Source organism: Miscanthus floridulus, chromosome 14 (genome assembly GCF_019320115.1).
Source record: "Miscanthus floridulus cultivar M001 chromosome 14, ASM1932011v1, whole genome shotgun sequence".
NCBI lineage: Eukaryota > Viridiplantae > Streptophyta > Magnoliopsida > Poales > Poaceae > Miscanthus > Miscanthus floridulus.
Genome location: NC_089593.1, coordinates 60,629,062 through 60,641,198, shown reverse-complemented (window position 1 = coordinate 60,641,198; position 12,137 = coordinate 60,629,062). Strand labels below are relative to the sequence as shown.

The 12,137-nt window shown below is 48.7% G+C and overlaps 1 protein-coding gene across 1 annotated transcript; it reads left to right on the top strand.

The window, feature by feature from the left end:
• Positions 1-7,453: 7,453 nt before the first annotated feature.
• LOC136505621 (cellulose synthase-like protein D4) lies at positions 7,454-11,772 on the top strand. Its single transcript, XM_066500787.1, has 3 exons — positions 7,454-8,748; positions 8,845-9,670; positions 9,760-11,772. The coding sequence occupies exons 1-3, from the start codon at positions 7,724-7,726 to the stop codon at positions 11,569-11,571; spliced, it is 3,663 nt and encodes a 1,220-aa protein (XP_066356884.1). The 5' UTR covers positions 7,454-7,723; the 3' UTR covers positions 11,572-11,772.
• Positions 11,773-12,137: the final 365 nt, after the last annotated feature.

Below are 12,137 nucleotides of genomic sequence, written 5' to 3'. Positions count from 1 at the left end.
AAGTCCCAAACAAGTTGGGGCTAGCTAGAGTTGAAACCCAACAGAAGCAATCAAGGTTCAGGCACGTGAATAGCTGTCTTCCAAGCACTCCTATCTAAGGCTAAGTCTTTGGGTATATTCCATCCTTTTAAGTCTCCTTTTATTGCCTCTACCTAAGTCAACTTCGGTCTTCCTCTGCCTCTCTTCACGTTACTATCCTGACTTAGGATTCCACTACGCACCGGTGCATCTAGAGGTCTCCGTTGCACATGTCCAAACCATCTCAACCGGTGTTGGACAAGCTTTTCTTCAATCGGCGCTACCTCTAATCTCTCACGTATATCATCGTTCCGAACTCGATCCCTTCTTGTATGACCGCAAATCCAACGCAACATACGCATTTCCGCGACACTTAGCTGTTGAATATGTCGTCTTTTCGTAGGTCAACATTCTGCACCATACAACAAAGCAGGTCTAATCGCCGTCCTATAAAACTTGTCTTTTAGCTTCTGTGGTACCCTTTTGTCACATAGGACATCAGACGCTTGCCGCCACTTCATCCACCCTGCTTTGATTCTATGGCTAACATCTTCATCAATATCCCCGTCCCTCTGTAGCATTGATCCTAAATATCGAAATATACCCTTCCTAGGCACTACTTGATCTTTCAAACTAACATCTTCCTCCTCCCGAGTAGTAGTGTCGAAGTCACATCTCATATACTCAGTTTTAGTTCTACTAAGTCTAAAACCTTTGGACTCTAAAGTCTCCCGCCATAACTCCAGTTTCTGATTCACTTCTGTCCGGCTTTCATCAACTAGCACTACATCGTCCGCGAAAAGCATACACCAAGGGATGTCTCCTTGTATGTCTCTTGTGACCTCATCCATCACTAAAGCAAACAAATAAGGGCTCAAAGCTGACCCTTGATGTAGTCCTATCCTAATCAAGAAGTCATCCGTGTCTCCATCACTTGTTCGAACTCTAGTCACAACATTGCTGTACATGTTCTTAATGAGCCCAACGTACTTCGTTGGGACTTTATATTTGTCCAAAGCCCACCACATAATATTCTTTGGTATTTTATCATAAGCCTTCTCCAAGTCAATAAAAACCATGTGTAGGTCCTTCTTCTCCCTATACCGCTCCATAACTTGTCTTATTAAGAAAATGGCTTCCATGGTTGACCTTCCGGGCATGAAACCAAATTGGTTCATAGAGACCCGCGTTATTGCTCTCAAGCGATGCTCGATAACTCTCCCATAGCTTCATAGTATGGCTCATCAACTTAATTTTCCGATAATTTGTACAACTTTGAATATCCACTTTATTCTTGTAGATCGGTACCAATATACTTTTCCTCCACTCATCAGGCATCTTGTTCGATCGAAAAATATGGTTGAACAGCTTGGTTAACCATACTACAACTATGTCCCCGAGGCATCTCCACACCTCGATTGGGATACCATCCGGTCCCATCGCCTTACCTCCTTTCATCCTTTTCAACGCCTTTCTGACCTCAGATTCTTAGATTCTCCGCACAAAGCGCCTATTGGTGTCATCAAAAGAGTCATCTAACTGAAAGGTTGTGTCCATATTCTCACCATTGAACAATTTGTCAAAATACTCTTGCCATCGATGTCGGATCTCATCCTCCTTTACCAAGAGATGCTCCCTTTCATCCTTAATGCACTTAACTTGGTTGAAGTCCCGTGTCTTTCTCTCACGAACCTTAGCCATCCTATAAATGTCATTCTCTCCTTCCATCGTACTCAAATGTTGGCATTAACTGCTATGTATATATTAGTTATATCATGCATCTGTATTTCCTAGTTAGTATGCCTGATACTCCTTGTGGAATAGATTAGCATAGCTGTATTTTCCTCTTGCAGTTTTCGTCACAATCTTAAAAGTTGTACGTACAAGGCAATAGTGAAATAAACTATGCCAAGGTCTATGTGCCGCTCAAGCTCTTATACTCAACACCAAATAGCATGGAACAAATGGATTATCACCGTGACTATGTATAGTATACAGGCGCGGCGGAGCGCGCCTACCTACCTAGTTATTATCTTTTTTTTTTTTTGTAGATTTGGTTAAACTTGTAAGACTAAATTATATATTTATTTCGGATGGAGATAGCATATTTTATTTTTGCAATGTAAATAAATAATACTCTAAATAATGGAAACATGAGTGCATGTTGTAGGAGTAAATGCACTATGTAGTTGGAGCATGCATGCATACAATTGGTCCACCAACATGAGTCACTGATTCACACTGTGCCGCTGCATAGAGGATCACCAAGGCAGCAGTCGGCCTCTCCTCTCGCTGGCGCACTGTGCCGCTACCGGTTTGCTTGATCAGCAGCCTGTTCGCCTGCTCGTAAACGATCGTAAATTTCCAGCCGGGAACAGTGTTTTTCTCTTATACCAAACCAGCCAGCAGTAAATAATCCACGATACGATACGGCCTTCCGAACAGGCTGCGTATCAGCCATGCTTATCAGTTATGATACAGTGTTTTTCTCTCACAACAAAATAACATCAGTCGGCTTATAAGCCACAGAAACGATCACACAGCGATGCAGGCCATGTCTCCTAGACAACGCATATGCCAGACCTCGGCGCCAAGATCTACGGTGCTGAGGTCGGCGCCATGCGTTCTGATGTGGAGACGTGCTACGTCAGTGCCACATCCGTTGCCACGTCACAACTGGCCTTGAACCTCGGTGCCATCGCTCATGGTGCCAAGACGTGGTTCACGGCGCCGACCCTCTGGTCTAAAAACAGAATTCAAATCTTTAGGGGTCTAATTATGAATATTTTTCAAAATAAGGGCTAAAAAATAAAAAATAATCAGTAGCAGTAATACTTAATTATGCTTTTTATTTTATCTTACCGCCTTTTGTTTCGAGTAATTTCAGAATGGCTACATAGAGCACAATGAATCTTAATGATGACTGTGTTTGATCTCTGATCAAATGATTTTTTTATATATAAGTTTTGTTCAATAGTCTTCATTAGAATGGATCTTCTATATTGCTCATGTTCCTTTACCTATTCCTGGATGTCAGATCAATCTACATTGAAATAAGAATATTTGGTGGGTTCTATTTGAAAAGTTTAGTCGTGTTATTGATGTTATATTTGCAGGGATATAGATTTGGAATTGCCTCACTTGTCATCACGTTAGCTCCACTTGTTTTAAGTTTGATGTTGTTTTTGTTTGTTAAAGGACTGGAGGAGTCCATCGCCTGATGATTGAGTCACCAGCACATACCTGCTAGGAATGGTGCAGATGGTGGCACCAGGTGATCAACATCTAGCGAATGTGAGTCTGTTGGTATATCATGTTGTTTCGTTAGTGTTTCAGTTTCATTTTGCATATCAGACATGATCAGTCCACCATTCACTTTTTAGTAAGCAATAGACTGAGGAACAACTGCCCACTATCATTCAATTGATTCATAAAATACGATGAAATATTTTTTATGACAAAAATAGAAAGCATACTATGTTTCCCTGTGATTAGCAAAATGTGATCTAAAAAATTCAGTTGTATCTAAAATGATTGTTTAGTGCGTCTTGCAAATTATGGCATTCAAAAGTCAACAAAATTGGTACCTAACAAATATAGCTTTCATTGCAACAGATTGAATCAAATCAAATTGGAGATTTTGCTTGGTTAACCTACTCATCGGCTATGGCTTTTGAGGACCTTTCATTGCAATTCGCTGGCAAGACCCTTTGAATGGCTTTAGCTCTAGCTACTCTATGGCACTAAGTGAAGCCCTACCAAATGCTATCTGGAGAAACGGCTCAACCAGCAAAGCCAACATTTGATGTCAAAATTCAGTTATATCTGCAATGATTATTTTGGTGCATCTTTGAAAAGTCAACACAATTTTTAATTGATAATATAGCATTGCAATGGATTGAATCAAATAATCAACTTGGAGATTTTGCTTGGCTAATCTACTCATCGACTATGCCTTCTGAGGACCTTTCATTGCAATCCAAGATTAGGCTTTGTTTGGCAACATAGATTTTTGATTTTCTAGAGTTAGAGCTCTGTCAAATAGGACCGAAGCCCTACCAAAAACCACGATGAGAAACGGCTTAAACACAAGTGTTGCACACTTGTATAAATTCATTCAAATATAAATTGCTTGCAAGATTAAAAAAAAAACTCATTTTGCTTACATGCCACATCATAAATGCAATTCAATTTGATAAAAATCATATTTTATTATACAGACGCACATGCCGCGTGTGCATGTCTACTAGTCTTATAAAAAGATAAAAATCATATTCATACCAACAATTAATGTGTATCACCGACCTACATATTGGAATTGAGGAGGGTTATACACATTACATGTTTCATTTATTTTATCATTATATATATATATATATATATATATATATATATATATATAATATCTTAAAATTTCAAATATTCTAGGACGGAGGAGTACTAGATTAGTTTACTCAACACCCTCTGTACCTTTTATGTTAGCTCGTTCCATTCTATAAGCTCATATATTCCAAAGACTTCTTTTGAATGTAAATTTCCAACTATACATATTCCTGCCTCTACCACTGATAAATTCAACTCTTTGAGGATTTTAATAGCTTTTGGATGATTTTTTTTTGTAGGACATTCTTCTAACCATATATCTTCCCTTGTTTGAACCCCACTCTCTTTTGCTTTCTCGTACCACTCCCTTGCCCAAATTGAGAACCTCTTGCTTGTTTCAACTTAACTTGAGGGTAAAAAAATTATAGCAACTACTAAGTTGAAAATTTAAAAATCAAAACCTAGATTGGTGATACTATTAGGCATGGGTGCAATAAGAGTCATCATAACTTAAGCTAACATTTTAACTAAATGCATATTAAAAAAGAGCTTTTTTATGGTGGTTGGGAGAAAAACTACGGATATGGATGAAAACAAATATATAGAGTATTCATAAATTTGTCACAATTAGATAGAGATTACATCATATCTATACATACGCAATTAATTGTATAACACATAAGGATGCAAATTAAGAACAATATTTTTTAATTAATTGTATATATTAAGCATGAATATTTAATGTTTATAACTGATAAGGTTCTAGCAGGTATGGCACTACGGTTTGATATACCAATATAGTTCATGAAAATTGCCATTTTATCCCCTTACAAATTCACATAGAAGTACTTTTGCCACTAACAATTAGGTTGAGATAGCTGGTGAGATAATTGTTACTACCCTGCCCCCAAAAGAATGCAATTCTAAAACAGTGTCATATTTTAGTATATCAAGTTCGACCAATTATAGATAAAAAAATATAAATATTTATAATATAAAACAAATATTATTAGATTAATTACAAAATGTATTTTCATAATAAATTAATTTGAAGTCATAGATGTGAATATTATTTACTAGAATTTTGAACCGCTAACTATTAGCACATCAAATTGGGCTACTATTAAACTATTAGCACATCAAATTACTTTTCATTAGCTAAATAGTTAAAATAAACTGTTAATTGGGCTACTATTAGCTAGTAAGATGTTAAAATCTCCCTAACTATTAGCACATCAAATTTAGACGGAACTAAACCCGCCAACCCGTTTCTAGGTAATCTCCGTCAGACCTGACAAGATAAGAAAATGGATCCTAAGCTAAGCATGAGAGAGTTCGATTTCAAACGCTGGCGCCCAAATAGTTTGATTTTTCTGGATGCTGAAACGAGTCGGCAAAATAAACGCTCCAACGGCAAAGTAGCACGAGAGCCAGACTAGCAGCAGAGCACGGTCAGTCAAATGGAGGGGCAAAAGGGGTTGACTTTCACACTTGACAACGCACTCAAGCATCACGGTCGGTGGGACCCGGGTTAACGGCACAGAAGCCGTCTGAATTGCTCGTGATATCAACGGTCAGGATCAATCATTCGGCAATCGCGAGGATCAAATGATTGTCGTTGAGCACATGCAAATTAACCAATAAGTAAAGCCGGCGGTGAACTTTTTTTTATTAACTCTATGATGAGTAGAAGTAATATGAAAATCCGGAACTTTCTATCAGCCTGTTCGATAGGCCGTAAACGATCGTGGATTATTTACTGCTGGCTGGTTTGGTGTGAGAGAAAAATACTATTCCAGCTTATAATCTACGATCGTATACGAGCAAGCGAACAGGCTATATGTTTTGGTTACCGAAGTATGACAATTAGCGGTGGCCCGTCTATACCAAAACAACAGTAGAAAAGAAAGCAAGAACCTTTTTATTCAATAAATGTTTATATACACATTATGATAGTGTTTGGTTTGTAGCACATGTGAAAATTTGGCTTATGTCACCAAATTAGTGGCCATAGATTTGGCCAAATTTGAATGAACTAAGGCTTTATTTGGATAAATGTGTATCCACTTCAATTCACATGTGTTTGAGTGGATTGGAACTTAATTTAATTCCACTCTAATCTACTTCAAGTCTTCGACACATATGGATTGAGATGAATACGCGTGCATCTAAAACAAGGCCTAAGATGGATAAAAGGGGCGTGTCAAGCCAAAATTAGGCACCCAATCAAATGATGGCTAAAATTGGTTAAATTAGTCTGAATTTGGCTTGGCTTCTAGACCAAAACAACTTAGAAGCTAACTAGCTAAGACTTGATCCCCTATTTGGTAAAGTTTTGTTTCCATATTTAAAAGCGAATTGTGTGAAACTCTATCAATGACTAAAACACAAATGGATTTTGGTGGAGCGTTCACGATAATCACTACAAGTTGGAAGCTTAAAAAATCATTCTCCCATTAATCCTTCACTAGAATTAATGAAAAAACGTGCTAAGGCATAATGGAGGGGGGGGGGGGGGGGGGGGGGGAAATCCTTGCCTACTTCCCATCCTGCTCTCCTGTTAGAAGGGCTATATGGCGGCCTCAGTTCACGGCTAACCACGGTAACTTTTTTCACAGTCAATGGTACGAATAGTCGAATACTAGTACGAGGTGACTTCTTCTCTGTATAATTGTGCAGTTAATCACCATTCACCACGGAGTAAAGACAAGACAAACAATTTCATTCCAATCACGAGCGCCCTCACAACACACTTGCCGGCTGCCGCCGAACCCAAGCCCCTTTGATATGGCCCACTCGTCAGTAACGCGCGGTCCCCCACCCCGCTCTCTCTCTTGTCCCCTCCCCCGAGTGGGCCCCAATAGCTTCCTTCCTCCCCTCTCTCCCCAAACGGCTACCAGCCTCGCCCCCAACCAAACGTGCACCGTCCGATCCCCCACAGACGGCCAGATCCGCCCCGCGCCCCTGACCGTTGCGCGGCCACGTCAGCGCGACCCGACCGTTGGGGGCGGCCGGCAACTCTGCTCGCCGTTTCAAAAAGCGACGGCGAAGAATCCGACGGAATAAATACAGGCGCTGCCACGCCCTGCGCCCCACCAGATCCTCCTCTTCCTCCTCCTCGGTGCGCGAGCTCATCGATTGCTCACGCAATCCCCCCCACGAGCTCCAGCCTCCACATCGCTATAATTCCCGCCCCGATCCTTGGGGGGGAAAACCTTCTCCGAGATTCCCACGGGTTCATGGGAGCGCCAGGAGTGGGGGCAAGCTCCGGCCTTTTCTGGGCGGATCTGAGCTGAGCTGAGCTTTGAGAGATCATCCGTCGATCTGGTCTGGATCGGTAGCTTCGTTGGTTAGTGGGGAGTTGATTTGATTTCTGGGAGCGATGTCGCGGCGGCTGTCGCTGCCGGCGGGGTCGCAGGTCACGGTGACGGTGTCACCGACGAGGGGCAAGGCGGAGAGCCCCGGGGACGGGGTGATCAAGAGGAGCGGCGGTGGGATCGGGCTCACGAGCCCGGCGCCGAGGCACTCGCTCGGGGGCGCGGCGTCGTCCACCGTCGCCACGCTGCAGCTCTCGCCCGTGCGCCGGAGCGGGGGGAACCGCTACGCGTCGCTTGACGGCGGTGCCTTGGGTGACAGCGCCGAGTTCGTGCACTACACCGTGCACATCCCGCCCACGCCGGAGCGGACGGTGGCGGCGTCCGCTGAGTCCATCGACGCGCCGGCGCCGACTGCCTACGAGGACGGCGGCGCGGCGGAGGTGCGGCCGCCGCAGAGGAGCTACATCTCCGGGACCATCTTCACGGGCGGCCTCAACCAGGCCACGCGTGGCCACGTGCTCAACACCTCCGCCGCCAGCAGCAGCGCCGCCGCGGCCGCGGCCTCTGCCAACATGTCGTGCAAGATGCGCGGCTGCGACATGCCGGCCTTCGTCCTGGCCTCCGGCGCCGGCGCCGGCGGGCCGTGCGACTGCGGCTTTATGATCTGCCGCGAGTGCTACGCCGAGTGCGTCGCGGCCGCGGGGAACTGCCCCGGGTGCAAGGAGCCCTACTCTGCGGGGAGCGACACCGACGACGATGGCGAGGATGACGAGGCCGTCTCCTCGTCCGAGGAGCGGGACCAGCTGCCGCTCACGTCCATGGCGAAGCGCTTCTCCATCATGCATTCTATGAAGATTCCCAGCAACAACGGTGGCGGCGGCAAGCCGGCCGAGTTCGACCACGCGCGCTGGCTCTTCGAGACCAAGGGCACCTACGGCTACGGCAACGCGCTCTGGCCCAAGGACGGGCACGGCGGCGGTGGCGGTGGCGGCTTCGCTGGGTTCGAGGAGCCGCCGAACTTCGGCTCCCGCTGCCGCCGGCCGCTCACCAGGAAGACCAGCGTCTCTCAGGCCATCCTCAGTCCTTACAGGTACCAAATCAGTGGCAAGAGATTTAGAAAATTCCCTCTGAAAATCACTAATTTTTATGGTAGCCTTACTCTGCTCGTTGCTCTGCTCCGGTGCAGGCTGCTGATCGCAATCCGTCTGGTGGCGTTGGGGTTCTTCCTGACATGGCGCATTCGGCACCCGAACCCAGAGGCCGTGTGGCTGTGGGCACTCTCGGTGACGTGCGAGGTCTGGTTCGCCTTCTCGTGGCTTCTTGACAGCCTCCCCAAGCTCTGCCCCATCCACCGGGCCGCGGACCTGGACGTCCTCGCCGAGCGCTTCGAGCTGCCCACCGCGCGCAACCCCAAGGGCCACTCCGACCTGCCCGGCATCGACGTCTTCGTCTCCACTGCCGACCCGGAGAAGGAGCCGCCGCTCGTCACCGCCAACACCATCCTCTCGATCCTCGCCGCCGACTACCCGGTCGAGAAGATCGCCTGCTACCTCTCCGACGACGGCGGCGCGCTGCTCACCTTCGAGGCGCTTGCCGAGACCGCAAGCTTCGCTAGCACCTGGGTGCCGTTCTGCCGCAAACACGGCATCGAGCCGCGCAGCCCGGAGGCCTACTTCGGCCAGAAGAGGGACTTCCTCAGGAACAAGGTGCGCGTCGATTTCGTCCGGGAGCGGCGGAAGGTGAAGCGGGAGTACGACGAGTTCAAGGTGAGGGTGAACTCGCTGCCAGAGGCCATCCGCCGGCGCTCCGACGCGTACAACGCCGGCGAGGAGCTGCGCGCCAGGAGAAGGCAGCAGGAGGAGGCCATGGCGGCCGGCACTCTTCCTGGAGCATTGCCTGAGGCAGCGGCGGCCGTGAAGGCGACATGGATGTCCGACGGCTCGCAGTGGCCTGGCACCTGGCTCACCTCTGCGCCAGACCACTCCCGTGGTGACCACGCCGGCATCATTCAGGTGATTGATTGCTCGATTGATAGAAAAATTTACAAATTTCTTCAGTTGTTGATTCAAGATGCTGATGTATCCCTGAAATTGAATTGAAGGCAATGCTTGCGCCTCCGACCTCAGAGCCTGTGCTGGGCGCGGAGCCGGCGGAGTCCGGCGGGCTGATCGACACAACGGGCGTGGACATCCGGCTGCCGATGCTGGTGTACGTGTCCCGCGAGAAGCGCCCGGGGTACGACCACAACAAGAAGGCCGGCGCCATGAACGCGCTGGTGCGTACGAGCGCCATCATGTCGAACGGGCCCTTCATCCTCAACCTCGACTGCGACCACTACGTGCACAACTCGGCGGCGCTCCGGGAAGGGATGTGCTTCATGCTGGACCGCGGCGGCGACCGCGTCTGCTACGTCCAGTTCCCACAGCGGTTCGAGGGCATCGACCCCAACGACCGGTACGCCAACCACAACCTTGTCTTCTTCGACGTGGCCATGCGCGCCATGGACGGGCTGCAGGGCCCCATGTACGTCGGCACCGGCTGCGTGTTCCGCCGCACCGCGCTGTACGGGTTCAGCCCGCCGCGCGCCACGGAGCACCACGGCTGGCTCGGGAGGAAGAAGATCAAGCTGTTCCTGAGGAAGCCCACCATGGGGAAGAAGACGGACAGGGAGAACAACAGCGACAGGGAGATGATGCTGCCGCCGATCGAAGACGACGCCTTCCAGCAGCTCGACGACATCGAGTCGTCCGCGCTGCTCCCGCGGCGGTTCGGCAGCTCGGCAACGTTCGTGGCGTCCATACCCGTGGCGGACTACCAGGGGCGGCTGCTGCAGGACACGCCGGGCGCGCACCAGGGCCGCCCCGCCGGCGCCCTGGCCGTGCCCCGCGAGCCGCTCGACGCGGCCACCGTCGCCGAGGCCATCAGCGTCATCTCGTGCTTCTACGAGGACAAGACGGAGTGGGGGCGGCGCATCGGGTGGATCTACGGGTCGGTGACGGAGGACGTGGTGACGGGGTACCGGATGCACAACCGCGGGTGGCGGTCCGTGTACTGCGTGACGCGGCGCGACGCGTTCCGCGGCACGGCGCCCATCAACCTCACGGACCGCCTGCACCAGGTGCTCCGATGGGCGACGGGGTCCGTGGAGATCTTCTTCTCCCGCAACAACGCCCTGTTCGCGTCCCCGCGGATGAAGTTCCTCCAGCGCGTGGCCTACTTCAACGTCGGCATGTACCCGTTCACCTCCGTCTTCCTCCTCGTCTACTGCGTGCTCCCGGCCGTCTCCCTCTTCTCCGGCAAATTCATCGTGCAGTCGCTCAACGCCACGTTCCTGGCGCTGCTGCTCATCATCACCATCACGCTCTGCCTGCTGGCGCTGCTAGAGATCAAGTGGTCCGGGATCACGCTGAACGAGTGGTGGCGCAACGAGCAGTTCTGGGTGATCGGCGGGACCAGCGCACACCCGGCGGCCGTGCTGCAGGGCCTCCTCAAGGTGATCGCCGGCGTGGACATCTCCTTCACGCTGACGTCGAAGCCTGGCGGTGCTGGCGACGACGGCGAGGAGGACGCGTTCGCGGAGCTGTACGAGGTGCGGTGGAGCTTCCTGATGGTGCCACCCGTGACGATCATGATGGTGAACGCGGTGGCCGTGGCCGTGGCGTCGGCGCGCACGCTGTACAGCGAGTTCCCGCAGTGGAGCAAGCTGTTGGGCGGCGCCTTCTTCAGCTTCTGGGTGCTGTGCCACCTCTACCCGTTCGCCAAGGGACTCCTGGGCCGCCGCGGCCGTGTGCCGACCATCGTGTTCGTCTGGTCCGGGCTCATCTCCATGACCATCTCGCTGCTCTGGGTCTACATCAGCCCTCCTGCAGGCGCCAGGGAGCTCATCGGTGGCGGCGGATTCAGCTTCCCGTAGTAGGGAGATGGATACCAGCAGTAGTGTTATGTTAGCATTTGTTCAATGTCTGAACTATCTGGAGAAAACCCACATGAAGGTGTGCTTGCTTCATGGGGTGCTGTTACTTGTTAGCAATTAGCTGTGGTGGTGGACTGTGATTCTTCAGTAGCTGACGAGCTACTGCCTTTGTATCAAAATTGTAGACTTGCTTTTAGATGTTTAAATTGTTTGTAACTGTATATTGTGACTGATGTAATGTCACATTTTCGTAATGTTATCACTCAGTTGCTAATGTCATATTTCAGGTTCATGTTTTTTAGTAGCAATTCGATGAGAAAATTCTGGTTCTGGGGCCGTCAGAATTGAACAAAATGTTTTGCAAGACCTAGTCATGTTAATTCTAGAAGTCAGCATGATTTTGAATGCTGCTTAATCTAGTCAAGAAAAGAATGTTGAGGTAAGAGGAAACCATCAATGCTGACAACCGACTGGTATATCCAATAGCTAGACTGAAACACTGGAGCTACAAAGATAGTTGTTAAATCGTTAGCACGGCATTCCCCCTAGAGTAGCTGTTAATACCA